Raw genomic sequence first — 23,349 nt, 5'->3', positions numbered from 1 at the left:
ATGATAAGATTATGACGGTTAAAGAAGAATATAAATACATATGGTGGCCTTGGCGGTGCTTATAGTACTGTTGTTCCCAATGATGACGTCGACGAGGATAGAGATGATAATAATTAGAATAGTTTCCTCAGCATTTAGGAGACAAATTTAGGAACTGTGAGCCTCCCTTACCACCTCCCCTCCCCCTTTTGTGTCCGCTGAGGTTTCAAAAAAGAATATCGATAATCATATTTTTCGGCTGGTCTTATGTAAACTGACAATGTGTCGTAACATCATATTTATATATCAAAGAAAGACTATCGTCTCTTTACTTCAACATATGTCAGCAGTATAATCAGCTATTCACCCAATATGACATTGATAAACAGTGTATTTATTGTACGTGATCTTCAGAAACGTATATATATATATATATATATATATATATATATATATTGATAGATACTAAGGTTGACAGTTACACTCATATGATCCGTAACTCTGTGTGTGCGTGTGTGTGTGTGTGTGTGTGCGCGCGCGTGCATACACACAGACACATAAAGCAGGCACAGGAAAAGTAGCTATTTGGGATATATCATGTACTCATTATCGCAGAGTGATTATAATCTCTTACAGAATAATATTAATCAGGATTTTAAATTAGGTCATTGATGTCCTAATTTAAAGTCAACCAGTATTCTTCGAACCAGGATTCTGTTGTTATCTATACTGACGAGAACGATGTGTAATGCCTATGACTGCATGTCATTAAAATATCTACCGCTGTTAACAGGTTGATGGCTGTTAAAACTCGTAGATAGAATGGTTAAACAATATCGTTAATGAATACCTTTAACTATGTCGATCATTGTTACAAAACACATAATAGCTTGCACGTTTTAAAACAAAAATTGGAAAACCATTTGACCTTTTGATATCAATAAAGCAACCTATGACTACACGCCAAAGTGAAGACGATATCATTGGTCAAATAAAAAAAATCATTGTAGTAAATACATTTAAATAATAAAATCAACAAAAAAAATCCGTGAAATAGACGACAGTCATTAAATGAGTGAATTCGATCTGTGATCATATCTTTCTTGAGTAACTGTGTTGATTTTTTTTTTAAAGATACCCTTTGATTCCATATGTTGGATTATAGAATGCAAAGGATTTTATTTAATGACTGTCGGTCACTGTCACAAAGTCCCGCATGGCCGATTGTACGGATAAGGATAAATCTGTATTAATGAAAAGTTTTAAACCCGTTCTACAAGCAACGACTAAAGAAAACACCATGTGTATATTTATACCAAAATACAATTACAAAAAAAAACATATTTCTAGGAAAGAAATAACATTTATGATGGAAAAACCCATGTACATCGTGATAAAAAGATAGAAAATAAAATGATTAGTAATATAAACTAGAAACTAACATTTACAAGAGAAACGGATTTCTGGTAGTAATAAAAAATATAAACATGTTAAATAGAAAAGCCAGTCATTGTAAATATCAAATATTTAAATTAACTAAATTTAGACACATAATAGACATAAAATAAAATTAGAGAGTCTGCAATTTCCCAGAAGACCGCCATGCTGGAGTCAAAGAGTCAGTGAATAGCACTGTGTCTAAGTACTGAGTACAAGCGTTTCTTTCAACGACCCAATAACTACCTCTTTAAATAATGAATCTTGCCTAACTAAAATAGTTTTAAAATAAATCAGCATACATGGCCAATAATCCAACAAAACAACATAAGGCCGAGCTATTAATGTAGTGGTTCCCAACCCCAAGGTCGCGACCATAATCAGGGTTGAGATGAAGTTCTGGAAGGTTACGGAGGGTCGCCATGATTTTTTTTGAGGGTGGCAAAACTGATCAAAATGTAGAAACGGGATCGTGAGGCTCAGAAAAACTTATTTCGTGTCGCGGACAAAACAAAAAAGGTTGGGAACACTGAATTAATGCAAAACGGCCAAGCGGATCATAACACATCAAAGCAATTCAGCCGGGCGGAATATCACAAATCAAAGTAACACGGCCAGGTGGATTATTAAAAATATATCAGCTCTGAAGTAATTAGAATCTTTGTTCATACCCGTGTATTTAGAAATGTGTTAGTGGTCTTTTCGCTGTATTGTTAAATTCTTCCGATGTGCTATGTCAGCATGATAATGAAAATTGTCTGAATGCATCCTGATCACCGTTTAAATTTTATATTTGTGAAATTTGCACTAATTGCAATGACCTTATTCTTATTGTAATAAATTGTAATATACAGATTCGTTGACAGATAAAACTTTCAAAGGTCTTTATCAATACTGCCAGTTATTATGCTTAAATTGGCTATAAATAAGCAGCAGCATTTCCTGGAACAAATGGCAGTGTAATAATCTGGATTTTAAAAAAATTTGGACACGTAGGTTCTTTCCTCAAAATGTTTGTTTACTCAAATTAAAACAGTAAACTACAGTAAGTTTGGCACCCGTCAGTATCAATATATCATGGCTTCTTGATGATTTTTTTTTCACCATAAATATTGTTGGGATTTATTTGTGTGTGGGTGTGGTATCTTCGCTGTCCTAACTTTATTAGCTCTATTAATGTTTAAACGCTATTTGATACTGTCAAAATCTCATGTGACACAGTGCTCTGTATTTGTCTATGAATTCATTATGGCCCAAATGTTTAGCATAGTTATCAAAATTATTTCACGTTTGTACGTGAGAAAATGAGTTCCATTATGATAAATTCCTATCTCTCCAAATGCATCTTATATGTTGAACGGGTTAAGGAGACTTAAGAAATGTATTATATTCAATAGCATCGCAGGACAATGGCAAAGGTCTTCTCTAGTCTTTTGTATATTTAATTTTCTAATCTGACTCCAATCGTGTCAGACACAGCATATGACGGAGACAAGATTACATTAAAAGCAAAGTCTATTACATTAAGACTAGATCCTATTGCTTTTGGACTGTAGTCCGCAAAGGTTGTCGGCGTGCTCGCAGCTAAGATCCTGATGTTTATCTATGATCTACAAAAGCAGTATGCGTCTATGAGAGAACATAGCTATGTCTATTATACAGGTTCTAAAAAAATATTTTGCGATATTGGCTTTTCTTCTGCAAAGACATTTTGCTTTTATTTACTGTTCTTTTTTACATTCACGTGCAATTCTTTGTCGATTTCAATCTCTAATCTTGATGTTCCTCTTCTGTAATACCGTTTTAATCTCGTTGAATTTACAAACATTTAAATGTCTCGCATTTAGCATTTCATTTTCCATTCTCTCTGTCAGTTTTTCTCCGTTACGTTTGTAAACGTTTGCAACTGAACGTATATCAAAATACTGAACGCACCATTTGTTTGTGTGGTTAGCTTCAATTACAACTAGATGCCAAAGGAAACGTCTGAAAAGTAATGTAGAGCTATTATCTCAAGTAAATGTATCCCGCAGCCCACGCCCACCCCTTTGATAGAGAGACGAATGTAAATATTCAAATGCGTGAACAACTCTTCCAAAACAGATTGCGTACAATGATTGAGCAATATTTATATCATGTGTACCATATTATGTATTGAGCTTCAGAGCAACCAACCGTGAACTGCGACAGTAGTTACAGTCATAAAATTTTATTATTTATTGCATGTAGAAGCAAGTCAAAAAGTACAATAACTCTTACAAAAATCGCTGGAGTACAAACATTTTACAATAGCTGCATTTTTAATTAATGAACGTACTCTTTACCAAGTTTCACAGTAATCCATACAAAATAAAAATAAAATAAATAAAAATATAATGTAAGTTGCTATCTGAAGTTTCTCTCTGTGATTGAACTGCAGGATAAAACGGGCAATAACTCGAACAAAACTGCGAGAGTGCAGTTGGTTATCGATATGCGCATCTTCAGATCATCACCATAACACGTGTGAAGTTTCATAGCAATCAAATGGCATCTGTGTGTCTAGTTGCGTTCACAATATTTTGTTGTATACTACATACAGATCGAGATAAAAGAAAGAGCAACAACTTTAACAAAAATCAGAGGCAAAGAATGTGCATCTTCCCATGATGAGATCACCATAATATGCACAAAGTTTCACAGCAGCCCATTAAAAAAAAAAAAAAAAAAACCGAGGGGCTTGTTCATTTCACAAGATTATATGGAATCGGGCCACGATTAATACTTCCGGTTCAGTACCCTAATGTAGTCTACTTTTAGAGCGTTTCTTCTTCTTTCATTGTGGTGGTGATACAAGAATTCGATTTAGACATTCTTGGTATTGATTTAAAGGTAATTGTTTATTCGTTAAAATTTGAATTATGGTGTGGTTGTCTGTGTGTATTTTGGCGACAGTACACATTAAGTAATGAGCTGTTGATACTGACCCGGAAATGAAACATGTGACTTATTGCACGGTGCTTTGTTTACAGTCCAGCCCCTCCAAAAATGCCTGACAGCCTATGACAAGAACTTCATCGTGAGTTCATCTTTGAAGGTATTTTAGATTATCATAAATTTATTAGGATTTGGACAGATTGGAAAGTTTGGTACTAAGAAATAAATGTTGAGACCATATATAAACAGTAATTGTGATCTGAGTACCTTACACCGCACATCGATGCAAGATTTGGAAAGGGCAACAACTCTAACAAAACGTTCGGGAGTGCACTAATTTGTTAGGTACGCATTTTGAAATTACGACTAATACATGTAAAATTTTTGATGAGGATTCATTAAAATCCGTGTAACCACTTATTCACACTGTGTTATACACTACATCCCACTCAAAGTCAACACAACCACAAAACTCGCAGGAGCATAATTAATTGTCGATATGAACACCTACAAATACTAAGGACAATAGTTCCCAAGATTCATCCACTGCGGACTGGCAGGCTTTGACTTTGCAAGATTAGAACATTGACTATATATCCAGCTGCATTTCGAAAGGGTATTGGCTCTAACAAGTCAGTTGCAGAAGCACAGTGATTTGTTGAATGTGCGTGTTTGATGATGACCATAATACATAATAATTATAATAATAATGAGGACTTTGTATAGCGCCTAATCTTTAGAAGCTCTAAGCGCTTTACAACATTAGACAACACCTATAAGATAAGAAACAATATTATTACAAAAACAAACAACATGAAATTAGAAAAACATTAAAAAAATTAAAAAAAACATGCTGAGAATATTTCAGGTAGGAAACATCAGGTCTTTAAGTTTGTTCTTGCAGTCGAAATAAGTGAGTTTTGAGAGCCCTCTTGAATGTGATCACTGTGTGTTTGTGTCTAAGTTAACAGCAAAACCCTAAGACAGCTGCGTTCACAAGATTCTGTAATACACTATATTAAACTGCAAGTCAAAAGTGGCAATCTCTTTGCAAGAGTAATGGGAGCTCTCAATATGCTAACATTCTGACAATGATTGTGACATCAAATTCAATGGCGATCCTTTGAAAGTTTAGACTAGCTGCGTCCACAAGATTTTGTTCTACAATGCATTCAGCTGCAAGGAAGTAATCGAAGTGGAGACATTTGTCGATATATGTATCTTCTGGTGATCACTATAAGATTTACAATGGTTCATGGCAATTCATCCCAATAATTACAAGAGTAGTTGCGTTTACGAGACTGTATGACAAACCGAAGTACAGACTAACGGACTCAAAGATTCCCATATACCCCAACATATATACAAGCGGGGATATTGTTGCATTTTCAAAATGGTATGTGCGCTGGGATTTACTTCATACATGTGGTGTATAAACTTTCTTCATTTCAACTAATTTGGGTTAGTTTTCTGATATTTTTTGTAAAATGTTATGGATGTGTTAATATTGTACATGGCAAATATTTGGACCAGGAAAATGTATTCGTTACATTTTGGTTTGTTTAACATCTAATAAACCAGGTTGTAGTCTTTACATATAACTTGAATTTTTTAAATGTATTTTTGAGATTAAACTGAAATAAACTTCATATATTTGAATATTATCTTCTTTAAAAAAATTGTGATGGCATTTATTATTATTCAAAGTCATATAGTCTATACTGTTGTCATCCTATCAAGGTTTTATTTCTTTCTGTGTACCATTTTGTTATTTACCCGTATGTTTTGTATGTACTTTCTTTTTCCCCGTAATACTATACAAAAATTAGGCACGTTTGAATTTTCTCGTGCATTCTATAAACTCTTTATCCTTCACAAACCCAGTTTTCGTGCTCCTTAATACCGCTATGAATGCACCGTACTTTTTTGTGCTTCCTCTGTCCCTCGAGAATGTCTTGTCTCATAGGTGGGACGTAATTTCGGTACATCATGTATTTCGTAGAATGTTTCATGCTGTTTCTCAACTGTTAGATGATTATCATATTCTTGACGTTTTACGAGTTTGCAAGTTTTACTGTTCATTATCTTGGTCTTCAAGACGTGTTTTCTTTCAGCATTGTATATGTCATCTTGTTAAAACATGCAATCTATATCCTTTCCCTTAAAGTCTACAGTTTGTGAATAACTGGCTCATTTAAAATTACTAACACATTTTCAAATATGATCGTTAAGGTTAGAAAGATATCCCCTTTTTTAGAATGGCTGTATATTTTGAAATTCTGTTTCGCCATTTTCGAATATAGGCGCTCTAAATGTATTAATCGTCAAGTAAATGAATAGATAGATCTGAAGTTTTGATTTGCTCTCTTCCCTGTAAGGAGAAATGTTTATTGATCGGTGATAATTTGTTATGGTTCTCTCGATCAGCCTTGGTGATACATCAACACATTTGCCGGTTTCGTTTTGAGTTAATTTCCTCCGCATTCTAGTCAACCTTTCGATTACAAATGCTTCTTGGGGTCTGAATAATTATTTCCTGTTTCCTTTTACATCAAATTAACTTTCCTGTTAAAAATCTAGTTTACTTCCTCAAACTATCTTTCCAAGGTTCACGTTTTGAAGAATTCTATAAAAGCATTGCATATGTCATCATCCTTTTCTGTTTTCACTTTCTGAAAATATACATCACTGTCAACATGTATTTACATTCAACGTTTTCGTTTCCTCGCATCTCTAATATGTCTGCCTGCCATTGGGCATTCTAGTGATTGTCAACCACTTTTGCAATGTAGTCATTTTATTCGCTTGACTGCGTAAATTTGTAAGTCGATATTTCAGTTAACGATTATTTCAAATCAGTGTATTCTATTTTATATTTATCCAGCTTAATTTTGGTCTCACAATTCATATTTCTATAGGCAACTAGACTTTCTGGATCATATTAAAGATCTTTTAAATTCTGTCAGTCATTTCAAATGAAATAAACACTTCCACGGGACAGTTATGCTAGATAAACTGTCTTTGTGTGTTATCAATAAGCCAATAGGAACTTTTATGTTCAACAATTTGTACGACTTTTCAATCATTTCAATGGTATGAATGATTTAAGATTTCTCAAATGTTGCTATTCTGATTACAAGACAAATACATTTAACGGAATAAGGCAAGATAATAAATTGGAAATGCCAGAAACAATGTGTGATTGTTTTAGTGACGCGTACAGCGTTACCTGGAGTAGTTGTATTATATATATTTTTTTTCTTTTCTTCTAATGGCGAATGAATAGTAAGCAGAATACTGTTCTCGTTGTAGGTCGCTCGCAGTGATATGCCCATATATCACGATGAACACTGGTACTTGCACTTTTTGTATAGTATTTACAGGATGCATTTTGTTGTATACAGGCACAGTAATCGTCTAGATCTTGTCAGGAAGTGTCTAAGAGTCATAACGGTAAGTATCAGATTACACGTCAAATTTGTAAGTGTATCCGCATTTTAAATGCCTCATATGGATATACTGTTATTTTTGCATTCTATAGGTTTAAAATTTTGGAAAATTATACAGTTTGGCTTCAGAAAATTGTCGGTTTGATGTAATTCACGTTAAGGGTTTTATACTGACTATAGCGTGTATTTTATGATTTTGTTTTTGCGATATTTAGTGTATTTCTATAAGTTGATTATGATTTAAGAGATGTTTATATTTTAGCATGAACTTTTATTCAGTGTAACACGATCGCCAGTTTGATCATAGGGCTGGCAACGTTACAGCAAATAGATCATAGGGCTGGCAACGTGGCAGCATATAGAGCATAGGGCTGGCAACGTTACAGCATATATATCATAGGGCTGGCAACGTTACAGCATATATATCATAGGGCTGGCAACGTTACAGCATATAGATCGTAGTGCTGGCAACGTGACAGCATATATATCATAGGGCTGGCAACGTTACAGCATATATATCATAGGGCTGGCAACGTTACAGCATATAGATCATAGTGCTGGCAACGTGTCAGCATATAGATCATAGGGATGGCAACGAGGCAGCATATAGATCATAGTGCTGGCAACGTGGCAGCATATAGAGCATAGGGCTGGCAACGTTACAGCATATATATAATAGGGCTGGCAACGTGACAGCATATATATATCGTAGGGCTGGCAACGTTACAGCATATAGATCATAGGGCTGGCAACGTGTCAGCATATAGATCATAGGGATGGCAACGAGGCAGCATATAGATCATATGTCTGGGAACGAGGCAGCACAAGGCTCAAAGTTGCGCAGTTTGGCAACATATTTAATGTGGTAACATGACCTCCAATGTGGCAGCGTAGCTATTTTTATAAGTTTATCTGTTGATCTATGTTATTACCATATTTGGTAATTTTATCAACCAATCAGATGAAATATTGTATCTTGACGTACTGAGCAGTGTAGCTGAAAAGCATAATGATTTGATTCACTTTCAGATTTTTCAAAGATGCATTTCCATCGGCAAACTGAAACATCACCAGAACATGGCCCCTTTGCGGTCCCTGTCACATCTTCACGTATAGTACAGTGGAGAACCGATTTTAATCGGTTTGCTCATATGGTTCACTTCTTACATGAATCACACTGGTTTATTTTGATTACATATTCAGTGCGGTAGTTTCGTTATCATCTGACAAGTATTTTCCGTGTTTTGAGTCTTCTCTATTGAATTGTCAGAGTACGAAGTAAACCATTATTAGGGTCTACATGTTTATTTCTTGCCTATAGTTATATTTTCATTTAATAAACCGTTTCATTCACAAACACTGTGTTTGGAGTTTTCACTCAATCCAAAATCCATTCCTTTTCAATCTTGTTACATACATTGTATACTAAATCACCCTGTGTTGGTTTTAATCAAACTTTGTCCTGTATAAATTCCGTTGTCTTTTTTTCTTGATTTTTTTAAATATACAATTGTCCTTATTAACTTTACAGGATCTTTAACTGTAAATATTGCCAAATACAAATGTTTTCATTAACCCACAAAACTTCATTTAACTTCCTTACTTTCATTGCTGCTGTCTTTTCAACGTTGTTATCAATGAACTTAATCTGTAAATCTGAATTGCCTCTAAAGCATTATTTGGTTTTGTGTTTTACAGTACAGTGACACACGTATCTCGTGCCAAGGCAACTAGAGTAAAAGTACCTTAACCCAAGGATCCTCATGGTAGCTGACATAGAATTTGAGAACGCATCCTTTATATCTGCATATAAATAAAAATAACCCTACAAAATGTCATTGACCTACCTCAAATGATTTCTGTATAATCATGTTAATAAAGATTTTCTCCAAAAAAGTATAAAAAGAAAACAAATGTATAAAACCTTGAACAAGTGCTGTAATGGTTATAAAAATTTTTTTTAAAAATTTAAATATAAATAAACCTACATAATTTCCTACATATTTTCTTGTCTACCGCAAGTGGTTTCTAGTAGTTAATGCATACAAGGTTTTTGTTAAAAAGATATAAATCCCAAAAGTTTTAACATGGATTTTAATTTAGAAATTGAAACACTTCTGCAAAGGCTGAAAATTTAATCAGGGTCATCTACTTATGAAATGATATTGTGTGAAATCTAATCAGTGACCTACTTATGAAATGATTGTGTGTAAAATCTAATCAGGGTGACCTACTTATGAAATGATATTGTGTGCAAAATCTAATCAGGGTGACCTACTTATGAAATGATTTTGTGTGTAAAATCTAAGCAGGGTCACCTACTTATGAAATGACATTGTGTGTAAAATTTAAGCAGGATCACCTACTTATGAAATGATTTTGTGTGTAAAATTTAAGCAGGGTCACCTACTCATGACATGATATTGTGTGTAAAATTTCAAAGCTTCAAGTAAACTCGTTTTTGTGCTACCATGCTAACATGGAATCATGTTATATGGCCATAAACATACACACATATGGCAAAGAAACTATGTGCTCTCTTCTGTTACTGTAGAAGACACAAACTATGCCACTCTACTATTCATTTTCAACTGGCAAATGGCTAACATTATTTCAATTGGCAAATGGCTAACAATATTTCAATTGCCAAATGGCTAACATTATTTCAACTTGTAAATGGCTAACATTATTTCAACTGTCATAAATCTGTGGTAAATACTTTAATTTCAACTTGCAATAGCCTAACATTGTTTCAACTAATGACTAATATTATTTCGAATGGTTAATGGCTAATATTTCAACTAATGGCTAACAGTATAAGGGATACAAATGTAATATAAATACTTTTCTTTTGTATATTCCATATAATATACAAACTCCACATGCATCATGTTAAAGTGCACGTCAGTGTGGTCATGTAGATGCATTTACTCAAATTAAATATTGTTGATCTAAAATTTATTACTAATATAGTTAAACAAAATCTATTAAATCCTGATAATTACATTGTAACATCACAGCACCTGATATTCAATCAAGTTTCTACTGTATGACACCTTTAGGTTGACATCATCCAAAACTGTCTTGTCCTTTTGCGTTGATTGTGCCATATGAACTTATCAAGACATGTAAATAATGACCTTCCAAAGGAATATGGATGCATAAAATAAAGTGAATTGCCATTTAAAGGTAATAAAGTGAATTGCCATTTAAAGGTAATAAAGTGAATTGCCATTTAAAGGTAATAAAGTGAATTGCCATTTAAAGGTAATAAAGTGAATTGCCATTCAAAGGTAATAAAGTGAATTGCCATTTAAAGGTAAGTGTAATCAACTTATAAAATATTAACACCCATTAGTCTCATGAAAGCCTGCATGACCTGTACTAAAGTAACATGCTGTCTCATTGTACAGGATGCATAAATGGAAGAAATAAAAACGAGTGAGTGACAAATTAATGTTTATTTCTACCTTTTCCACCACTACCAATTTTGACAAAGAAAAATAAAAGGCCAATTCCAAAAATTTCACATGGACATATACACGACTTTATTTTCTCTCTACTTGCAATAAAAGTAATATTGTGCAATAATAAAACACTGAAGAAAAAATTATAAATGTAAAATAATAAATTCAAGGTACTGGGAATACATGTGGCTTGGAGGGTTTACGTGACACTGAGAGATCTGATGGAAATACACAATGCCAGATAAACTGATATTCATGGTCAAGTTTGCTACTGTAAATTGAGAGCTCTACATAATCATTACAGTATTAGGAAATTGTTTTCTTTAGACGTCACCAGAGAATTCATATTAACATTCAAACATAGTCTAAGGAATTTGTTGTGATTTCCTTTTAAAATATTTTCTATTTTAACTATTCCCTTCTGAGGAATAAAATGTGAGAATTAACACAATGAGGGCTATTCATTTATCTAAATTAGAGTTGCCTTCACAGGCAGAGAAAAGTGACCTAAAAGGTCATGGATTGATATTCATCTATTTTTAAACAAGACTATAATGTTTGTTACTATTATTAGTAATATGAACATTATTTGTTAAAATAAAACGAACACAATGCCACAAGCAAGAAAGAATTCAAATCCCTCCCAACCACACAAAAAATATTAAAAGACTGTTTGGAAGTCATGTGAAATTATAACACCACACCAATGTCATAAGATCAGAAGTGTGAAATTGCTGATGCAGTGAAAATAACCCACTATATACTGTATGTGACCACAACTAATTTCTGTAACAAAGCAATACATCACAATGAATATTGAAAAAGAGGTCTTGACAATAAACTGAAGGAAAAGATTACATGAAGCTGGCCAAATGAAGCTGGGAACGTATTAACATGAAGCAAATCTACTTTAAATTTGACCCTTGTCAACTGCAATATATTCTGTGACAGTGATTGCACAAGTGTTCTTTATTTCAACTGACATATCCAACACATTATTAAGGCAACAAATCAACCTTGAATTTACAAAAATAAATCAGTAGACATCAGTCATATCTTACAAGAAAATTCCAACTTTAAACTGTCAAAAAATATATATATAATTTTGGGGTAAATCATTGACATCATTTCAAAGAAAAAGTTTCACATAGAATTTGAGATCACTTGATCACAAAAGCAATGATTAAAATTGATTAACACTAACAAAAAAATGGAAGATACCCATCTCACTCACTCTTACACATAATCACTTCTGCAATCAGCAAATTGTCTCTATATTTTCTAAAAGATTGGGACTCAATCTGAACATCACCGGCTTACTGGACAGCATGCCAACAATAAAGGAGCTCAGAGACCTTGGGGCTAAACTCCCCATATGATGGTATTTGGAGACATCCGACACATTTCAGATGCATTTCTCAAGCTTGGCAGTGCACTAACAAAATGAGTGTCATTTTCTTCAATTCTAAGTACAGTTTCATTGTAGATATAACAATCCATAACTGATTGTCTTACTGATTGTTTTGGGTTGATCATTGTTAATTTTTAATCTACTCAAATCATATTATTTGCAAGTACTAAAGCACAAGTTGATGAATAGGTACTGGATTTTAATATCACTGTAGATCAATGGGTATCTTTTCTTTTGCACAAAGAGTAGCACACCACTATTCAAACTTCTATGATGTTACTGTCATACAACGGCAATGCAGTGGCACATCTGGGTCTGCAGCTGAACTTAACGTACAAGCAGATATATAAGGTAGCTAAGAATAATGGAACAGAAGCAGGATAATGACAACATATAATAATTTCTGGCCAGCATCGTAGAATAGTGCTTTTTATCAAACCAACCCATTACAGTACAGCCAGAATATAAACGTTTGTGGCAGTGAATAGATACAGTGAATGGCTCTTGTTTTATGGCACAGGAATACAAGTAGATTAGTTAGTGCTAAGGCACTTAGAGTAAAGTGCCTTGCCCAATGACACATCAGTTGGTGATGCAAGCCTTCGTAGAATTCAAACCTGCACCCTTCTGGCTACAGCATCCTGACCACTTAACCACCATGCCTCCAGACAAAATAAAACATGGTTTCACAATGTCTTATGAAAACAAAAGCAATGGTCCTTAGCTGTACATCAAAAGTGTAAGATCTGCATATCACATTGTTTTAAATGAAGACTTTCACATCCGTGATTCTTGAATTCAAAGTTACATTTCGTGTATGTTCAAAATTATGTCTCTTAGATAGTCAAAGATGCTGATAATACCAGCAATGGGTTGTCAATGTGAAATAATGTATGCATCCAACATATGACTGATTAACTGAGAGATATTTCAAACATATTTTAATGTGTAGTGCTTTTTTCCCCTCAAATACCAAGATGTTTATGCTATGTTTTCTTTCAAACAAATGTTCACTATGATCTGGTAACTAACGGAATGCTTAGAAATTTTGTGTAAAGTGATATTTTTGCCCAAGTCCAGTTATTGTGTTTTTAAATGCAAATTTTAACATGAGTACTGCGAACAGTGCATAATATGCTTACCTTGTAGGACATCAGTGACTTTGGAGATGACTGGCTGAAAGGTTTTAATCACCTGAACATTGACCTCTGCTGTGGTACGTAATTCACATTTTAATGATGATATGTAAGGATGCCAAGATTCATTCCTTAATCACAAATGGCTTTAATGTTAAAGCGCAGTACTATGTCACCCACTTTTCTTTGAAAAGGCAGTGTACAAAAACAGATTCAAATGATTCTGGTGAGCTGACCATAAAACAAGTCAGAGCCAACTGTAACTAAGTTTAATATTACATGCTATACCCAGTAAGTTTTGTTTTAAATTAAACTTTGAAAAATAAACAACATAAGCAATAATTGTAATTTCCTAAGAGTTTAAAGATTCCTCTGTTGAACTGCATCTGGACATTATTTTCAAATTTTATTTAATATTGTATTCTTTTGTTGTTTCTGCAGTAATGATCTTGAAATCAAAGGCTATAACTTGGCAGAAAAACAGTGAAAGCCCAATGTATCACAACAAAGCATGATGACCTACTACACGTTTCTATCAATGTATCACAACAAAGCATGATGACCTACTACACGTTTCTATCAATGTATCACAACAAAGCATGATGACCTACTACATGTTTCTATCAATGCATCACAACAAAGCATGATGACCTACTACACGTTTCTATCAATGTATCACAACAAAGCATGATGACCTACTACACGTTTCTATCAATGCATCACAACAAAGCATGATGACCTACTACACGTTTCTATCAATGCATCACAACAAAGCATGATGACCTACTACACATTTCTATCAATGCATCACAACAAAGCATGATGACCTACTACACGTTTCTATCAATGCATCACAACAAAGCATGATGACCTACTACACGTTTCTATCAATGCATCACAACAAAGCATGATGACCTACTACACGTTTCTATCAATGTATCACAACAAAGCATGATGACCTACTACACGTTTCTATCAATGCATCACAACAAAGCATGATGACCTACTACACGTTTCTATCTTCATCACATGAAACAAGAATTGTCCACAGGCCAAGTCCAACTGCAGGAGTGCTGGTCAAAATAGACATTGAAATAACATAAAACTGTTTTTAAAAGTGGGTAAATGCAACCTATATTTCTCAGATGGCAAACACGAGGCCAGAAGGTTCAGCAGTGTTACATGCTAATCTCAGACAGCAAACTCGTGTGATTCTAAATGATATCCTTATCGTAGATACCTCTTTACTTCAAACCTACATGTATACATTCCACTTACACCTGATATGCTCTAATTAATTAATGTCAACAAGGCAGACTTTTCACATGCTTATTAACGACTCTGTATTCATATAATATTAGTTATTAATGGTGATTAGTTGCTATATAAAGGGAGTCATGTCCTGCTTAGTTCAGTCAAGATATATCATAATGGGGCTGCAGAAGCTAACACCAATTATTTTTCTAGCAGTTAAATCTAAACTTCATACATTTTTGTGAAAAAGAGGTGTAGAAATTCACAAAATAAATCACGAAATAAACAAAAGCACATTTCAGCCAGCAGATACAGAAGGTGCAAGAAAATTATTTGTAGCAAAGGATAAACTGCAAACAAAATGTTGTACTGAGAAGATAAAATACATCTGCATTGTGTTTACATAAAAATAAAGAAAAATGACAAGAAATATGATGATGATATGAACACATAAAAGTAAAGCATTTCCAAAAAATTACTAATAAAATCTGTTAGTAACTGATTTTGTGAGAAGTTTAAAATGTTTGAGATTTTTGTACACTGGGATCAATATAAAAAGTGCCAACATTTGAGCACATTAAACAGATGCGATGCTAATTTCCAGGGAGAAATATTTCATTACACATATTTTTATGCACTGGAATCACGATAAAAAGTGCCAACATTTGAACATGCTAAACAGACGGGATGCTAATTTCCAGGGAGAAATATTAATTACATAGATTTTTAAGCATGGGGATCTAGATAAAAAGTGCCAACATCTGAACACGTTAAACAGACGGGATGCTAATTTCCAGGGGAAAATATTAAATTACATAGATTTTTATGCATGGGGATCTAGATAAAAAGTGCCAACATTTGAAAACGTTAAACAGACAGGATGCTAATTTCCAGGGGAAAATATTTCATTGTATATATATTTTTATGCATGGGGATCATGATAAAAAGTGCCAACATTTGAACACATTAAACAGACAGGATGCTAATTTCCAGGGAGAAATATTTCATTACACAGATTTATTAAAGGCTGATCAATATAAAAATGGCTTTTACATTTTTAAAACAGACATTGCTTTAAAATTAAATGTCTTGGCCTCTTACACAAATCAAGAAACATCACAATTATTTTACACTAGTCTTCTTAATATTCATTTACATATGAGGAATAAGCACAATTATCTAAAGAGAAATAGGCCATTCATGGAGAAATAGGACATGCATGGAGAAATATGACATTCATGTACAAACAGGACATTCATGGAGAAATAAGACATTCATGTAGAAATAGGACATTCATGGAGAAATAGGACAGTCATAGAGAAATAGGACATTCATGGAGAAATAAGACATTCATGAAGAAATAGGACATTCATGGAGAAATAGGACATGCATGGAGAAATAGGACATTCATGTACAAACAGGACATTTATGTACAAACAGGACATTCATGGAGAAATAAGACATTCATGTAGAAATAGGACATTCATGGAGAAATAGGACAGTCATAGAGAAATAGGACATTCATGGAGAAATAAGACATTCATGAAGAAATAGGACATTCATGGAGAAATAGGACAGTCATGGAGAAATGGAGAAATAGGACATTTACGGAGAAATAGGACATTTATGTACAAACAGGACATTCAAGGAGAAATAGGACTTCATGTAGAAATAGGACAATCATGGAAGTTATGTGAACAAAAAAGAGCTAAATTTCTGTATTCAGTTAAAACAAACTTAGATTTGGGATAATGAAAAATAAATGAACAGAGTTCTCAGTAGTAAAATTACAATCAAAAAATTCTTGGGGAAAAAAGTCTCCCAGCTAAAATGACAAAATAAATACAACAAAAAAAACCTTCTGGGCAAGAAAAGTATTGGAACAGGAATTCATAGCAACCATAACAATAAAATACATATCATTACTGGCCAGCTCCTGAGTAATCTGACCTAACTCACCATAATTTCAAAAGCAGTAGGTGAATAGTAAATTAATCTAACATGCTGTTATCATGATTACAATTCAGTCAAGTTTTTTTCTATCAAATTCATCTATTGATTGAACAACAATCATAACTTACCTTTAATAAAGGTCTTGTTGAATCCATTTTCACTAAGGATTTTTAAAAATTATTACCACTGTTATAAACTCCCTATAAAATGGAGACATTTTCAATGGTACTTTAAGCTGGATACTGCTGAAGTGTCCTATTTGTTTCCTTAAAAGAACGATAACATTATTACATTCCAATGTGTGTATGTTTGTAATCTGTAGTAACCATAAAATCCAAGAAAATTTATATTCATTAAAATAACGGTTTATCCTGATCTGAGAGCATATAAATCACAGAAATTTCTGGATTGTTAAATGTCCACAAATTTACATTTTGAAATTTCTGCATGCTTACTTTTTTCATTACATGACATATTCAAATTCTGGAATTTCTACCAGATTAAAAAGAATTTGTCATTTATGAGCTGGTGGCAAAGATCGTACAAAATTAAACTTTGTCAAACTGTGATACTTTTTACTGAAATTTGTTCTTCCTCTTTTTTCCCCTTTAACTTCTTAAGATAAAAATTTTGCATTAAAGGAATTACCTACTACTTAAAAAATGTAGACGATTTAAATACATTTCATGAAAAGAAAAAGGATAACTCTCCATCTATACAAATCACAAAGACACAGAATAACTACTGGACCAGCACAACAGCCAATTTGCTATACACTTGGTAAAATTCATGTACAATTAGCCCCAACAAAACAAGAAACAAAGGATGAAAAAGAAAGGCTTGACCTCAATGTCTTCGTTGTCTCTTACTGATCCACAAAGAAAAAATATTTATCAGTTTGAGAAAGCAAATTATTACTTATAACGATCTGGCAATACACAAATGCACAAAAACAAACACCAATATTATTATTATTACTATTATTATTATTTATATACATGAACATTAAAGAGTCATCCTAAAAATCTTATAGTACAGGTGCTATGCAAAATCACCAATGATAAAACATACAGCTTTAGCTTAAATGATATAGCTTCAGCACAAAATATTTTTGGCATTGTAAAAGGCACTTCTGAATCAATCGCTCTTTGTAAATTCAACACCCTATCAATTTCCTTATTATTCTACCAGTATTGTTACATTTTAAATAGAGACTGGAAATGTAGATCCTGTCTCATCATTTTGTTAACAAGTTGGGTTATGTAATTCATAACTGGACATATAAGTCATAATTGTTCTGCTCCAACCTTCAGTACTGTTAGATGTTATGTCACGAGATCTTGATGCTTACTCAGCAGATTTCGTTCTGATATAATATTGATTCCACTGTAACGTTTCACAAATTAAACTACTTCAGATGGTGAAGAACAGGTCTGAACTTAAATCAATCACGACTCCTCTGATAAAATTTATTTATCATTATAAGGAATTTAACTGATCATGAAAACATGGAAAATTAAGCCATAATTGATAAAATTAAAATTTCTTTAAGTCTGAATTTCTGTCAAATTTCCTGACATGATCTAGGGGTAAAACATGAATTCCAAATTATTTGTGGTGTGAACTGGATTGATGGAGATGCTTATGTGTCATGTCACATGAGCATCAACAATGTTTTGCAAATCTTGCACACACAACATATTACATTTTTTTAAATGTTCACAATTAAATGGAAGATTGAATAAATATTTTGCAGATTCAGCTTTACTTAATTTACAGAAATTCATGCCCATGAATACTTCTATTTATTGTAACTGTTCATTAGGTCTTTAAGACGTGTAACACATGTGTAACAGACTGACTCCGTTTTTTGCACATTGTATTATGAAACAAATTACACAAAGCTGTCCTTCATTCTCTCCTATCAATAATCGATGTAAAATTGTAAAAATTATATATGAAAACATTAACAGTACCAGTCTGAATTGAGCAATTATACTGCATGCTGCAATGCAGTGCCACTGAAGACAATATCAAACATCAACATGGAAAATAAAGGACACATTATGAATACAATATAGAACATTTAAAAATCACATTAAAATCATTTTTTACAACACTCTTTAGAACAATCTTTAAAACATTCTTTGGAACATATTGTGGAATATTCATTAGAAAACTTTGGGAACGCTTTCTGGAACAGTTTACATTTTCTATTTTGCGGTATTAAAGAGAAAAGTCTTTCAACATAATCATAATGAGCTTAACCATTCTTGGTACAAAAACTAGAAAATACAGAACACTTTCCAAAGCAAGAATTTTATGGCTAAACAAAATTCTGTGAATATTTTTAAACATACGGTCTAACAAAATTAAGTAATTATTTACATTAAAAAATCTTGATTCTACAAAGTCTTTTAAGCGTTTGTAACCCAAACAAGCACAATAAAATAAATGTAACTACATCAAATTGTTTTAAAAACAAGGCATCCACATCTTTTCAGCACATACTTTATCGTCTTTGTGATAATAATATTAGAAAAAAAACTTTGATAAGGTCGATACAAGGATTGATCAAGCCAGAAAAGTAATATTCACAGAGGCTATAAGCCAAGGGGCTGAAAATTCTTGTATTGACTTACCAGTAAATCGAAAGTCAGTTTTTTTATTGCGTAGTTTAATCTTTCTACAATTTTCAACCATAAGATGATGATACCTGATACCCGATACAACTGAATGGGCTGTTGTTAACAAAAAGCTTTCAGTTTATTACAGAAGACGCTGATCAGGCTTAAAAAGCCCAGATGTCAATAATGTACATCAAGTTTCAGGGCAATTCATTCAATTGCTGGACTAGTTACACTTGCATGAATTTATAGTATATACATTTATCACCCCAAAATGGGTACCCTTCTGGAATATCTCAATGGTTTGTGGTGACAGAATAATATGCACAGGTTCCCTGTATGTCAACTGCATCAAGTTTTGGGGCTATTTATTTATACCTGCTAAGTGCCCTTACAAGAATTTAAATTTATCACCCAAACATGGCCACCTTTAAGAAAAAGCTTGAAATACAGTGGTGACAGGATTACTTTCACATGTTCATCTGGTGTCAATAATGTCCATCACATTTTGGGGCAATTCATAAAAAATGTTCAACTAATTGCAAACACAATTAACTTTAAAATAAAAAATGGGGCATAACTTTAACAAACTAGTATTCTGTCCTGTACAACATACCCCAACACTTTCCCGTTTGACCACCACCCTGAAGTTTGAGACCCACAGGCAAATATAAGTTGGGTGTGTGCATTTGTCATTTCATGCCAAGTAAGTATGTACATTGTTACAGGTTGGTGATGTTCAGTTTTATATATACGACCCAGGGCTAAATCCCCATAAAGGGTAAAGATGGTCTCAGTGGTCAATGTCAGTTGCATGAATCAACTTGTCTTTTCCTACTCATGTCATATGTATGTAAAGATGGTCTCAGTGGTCAATGTCAGTTGCATGAATCAACTTGTCTTTTCCTACTCATGTCATATGTATGTAAAGATGGTCTCAGTGGTCAATGTCAGTTGCATGAATCAACTTGTCTTTTCCTACTCATGTCATATGTATATGGTTACTGGCTGGGGATCCCAACAGTCTCAAAGTTATGATTTTGGGCTAAGTCCCTAGGGGGGTAGGGATGGACCCCTAGGATCAATGTCAAATTCTGTTTTTCATGCCCAGTAGGTGTATATATTGTTACTGGCTGGGATCATGATAGTTTCTATGTATTACCCAGGGGCTAAGTTCCTGCAGGTGAGAAACACTTTAATGAATCAAGGAGTGTTTCTAGTCTACCTAAAATGTGTTAACACTTCATTAACTTGATTCATTATGCTCATTTGGAGATGTTTGTGACAAAACACAAGAGTTATTAGAAATTTATACAAAATCAGCCCTACCCCCATTCCCAGGGGTGTCATAAAAATGTGCAAAATGCTGGTATAATCTGCATCTATGGGACTATGATTAACAAAGGTTTCATGTGTCTAGCTTTAAAAGTGAATGGAGTTCAAGGACATTTTATACATGTATATACACCTGACAATATGTATCTACCATATATACTTACTTATAAGTAGAATCCAACTGCAAACTGCACAGACCTGATCTGCTGACATAATGTGCCAGTAGATGAGGGTCTGTGCAGTTTGTCAGGAGTAATCAGTAGAACAAACATCACAGACCCTGGTCTTCAGGTGCATTATGCTATGGCAGATCAGGATCTTTGCTTTTTTTGCAGTTTCACTCAACTTATAAGTGAGTAAATACAGTACTGGCTCTATGTTGTTCCCATGTGTATTGAAAATACATGGATAATAAAAAGCATAAGAATGATTTTGAAATGACCTGTGCATGTTGACTTCATGTCAACACCGTCTATCAAGTTTAAACACCATCCACGGAAAGATACTCGAGTAATTTACACACAGATGAATTTTAGGCCACACATAAGTACGGGAGGAAGAGGCAAAATTCACTGTTGATTCAGGTTCAAACAAAAATGTTTTACTTTATATTCAATTTTAACTAATTAGGGCAAAACATCTTGACATAATTTTCATAACTGTCAACCAAACTTTCATTCAATTTGAGATTCTCATATGCAACATTTGTTCAAAGTTTCTCTGAAATTCTCAAACATTTCTCCACATAGATTGTGATATTTTTATTTTTATTTCATCTTGCTCATGAGTCAACATAAATTTTAAATTTGTAGAAATTACCCCACTTGCAAACGGCATGACATGCAGCCAAAATGGTCTTTTCGTTATTGAAAGGATTATGGTTCAAATTCTGCCAAAATCAAGTTGGATGGGCTGCCACCAAATGTCTTGGAGGAACCCACTTTAGTACCATTGCCTCAGCACAGTGTAACCATTTATGTGTTGATGTGTCATGCCATTTAAACACCAATTAATTAAATTCAATTCTTGTCTTGAAAAAGTTAAATTTGTCCGAAAATTCAAACAGAAAGTCCATGTATTTTCCTCAAGTGTATTTCTATAGTGTCTGTGTACACATTTAAGTATATATTTCATCAATGAACACATTACATTATAAAAGATATTAAGAAAAATATCTCAATCTCTAGGAGAAATATAGATGTTTTGTAAACTGGGATTAGCTAAAAAAAATTATATTTCCTTTCAACAAACTGATGTTTCTGTCTAATATATCTACTCATATGCAAGTCCGATCCAACTGCTGACTGACTTGACCCAGATCTGCCACTGCATAAAGAGCTAGCAGATCTGGATCTATGCTAGGAGTATTCAGTAGTACAAACAGTATAGACCTTGATCTGCCAATACATTATGCAACAACAGATCAAGGTCCATCTTGCTTGTCTAAGTATATATGGTACATCAAACTCCAAGAAACTCCATAGTCCCACAAACACCTCCAAAAATGGGGGAATATTGAATCCTTAGAAATTTCTCTTTCTAAAACTGAGAGATTGTTAATGTTTCCAAAAATATTTTCAGGCATACATGTAAGTAGAATTCCTCAAACTCTCCACTAAGGAAAGCAAATATTGATCCTCACCAAAATGTCCATTTTGATCTATCAAAAATTGAGTGCTAAACAGGACATAAATTTCACATTTTACAAAATTTAAATTTTTACAGTATGGGGGAAAAATGTACTTTGGAACCTTACAAATCAACAGACACGATTTAAAAACATTTGACTCATCATCATCCAGTCTACAGAGTATGGTAATTCCTTTCCGTTCGAGCCTTGTAAAATTTGCATCCAAAAAATATGATGGCCACTATCCCTAAACACAACACTATCCCACCAACAAAAGAGGCTGCATCAAAATGCTGTTTTGGACTATCATCGGTCTGGCCAGCAGGTGTCGACTTCAAAGTTCCTGTTGTAGTCTGTGTTGTGGCTGAAAATGCAAATATTCATATACTCCTACATAAAACCAGTGAAAGATGCCTTCTCAAATATAACAACTTTTGCATACATGACCTATTGATGGTTTATTCCTTCAGCATGCAAATTTTTGGGGACTAATTCAAAGGTCCCAGCCACTGCTATCATTCATCCGATACACCTGGCTAGATCTGATCATTCTAATATTATTATAGAGAAACGGTTTTGATTCTTTCTGTTAGTGACCTTGACCTTTCATATTTTGACTCCAAATTTAGAAGGGTTCTTCCTAAACCCGAGTGCAAGTTATCCACAAAGTCTGATAAATGTAGCTCAGTCGTTCCCAACCTTTTTGGGTAGCGAACCTAATACGTTTTTCTGAGCTATATGACCCTGTTTCCACA

The 23,349-nt window shown here is 33.6% G+C and overlaps 1 protein-coding gene across 1 annotated transcript in view; it reads right to left on the bottom strand.

Moving 5' to 3' along the window:
• Positions 1 to 11,227: 11,227 nt before the first annotated feature.
• Positions 11,228 to 23,349, bottom strand: part of LOC149797196 (uncharacterized) — a 68,236-nt gene continuing 56,114 nt past the window's right edge. The window contains exon 10 of the mRNA XM_089961873.1: positions 11,228 to 22,958. Within this exon, the coding sequence (XP_089817999.1) occupies positions 22,768 to 22,958 (191 nt within the window). The 3' untranslated portion in view covers positions 11,228 to 22,767. The remainder of the gene's footprint in view (positions 22,959 to 23,349) is intronic.

Source organism: Sinohyriopsis cumingii, chromosome 6 (assembly GCF_028554795.1).
Source record: "Sinohyriopsis cumingii isolate HCF-2022 chromosome 6, ASM2855479v2, whole genome shotgun sequence".
NCBI classification, from domain to species: domain Eukaryota; kingdom Metazoa; phylum Mollusca; class Bivalvia; order Unionida; family Unionidae; genus Sinohyriopsis; species Sinohyriopsis cumingii.
The sequence above is the reverse complement of the archived record's forward strand: the minus strand, read 5'-3'. Positions and strand labels throughout refer to the sequence as shown.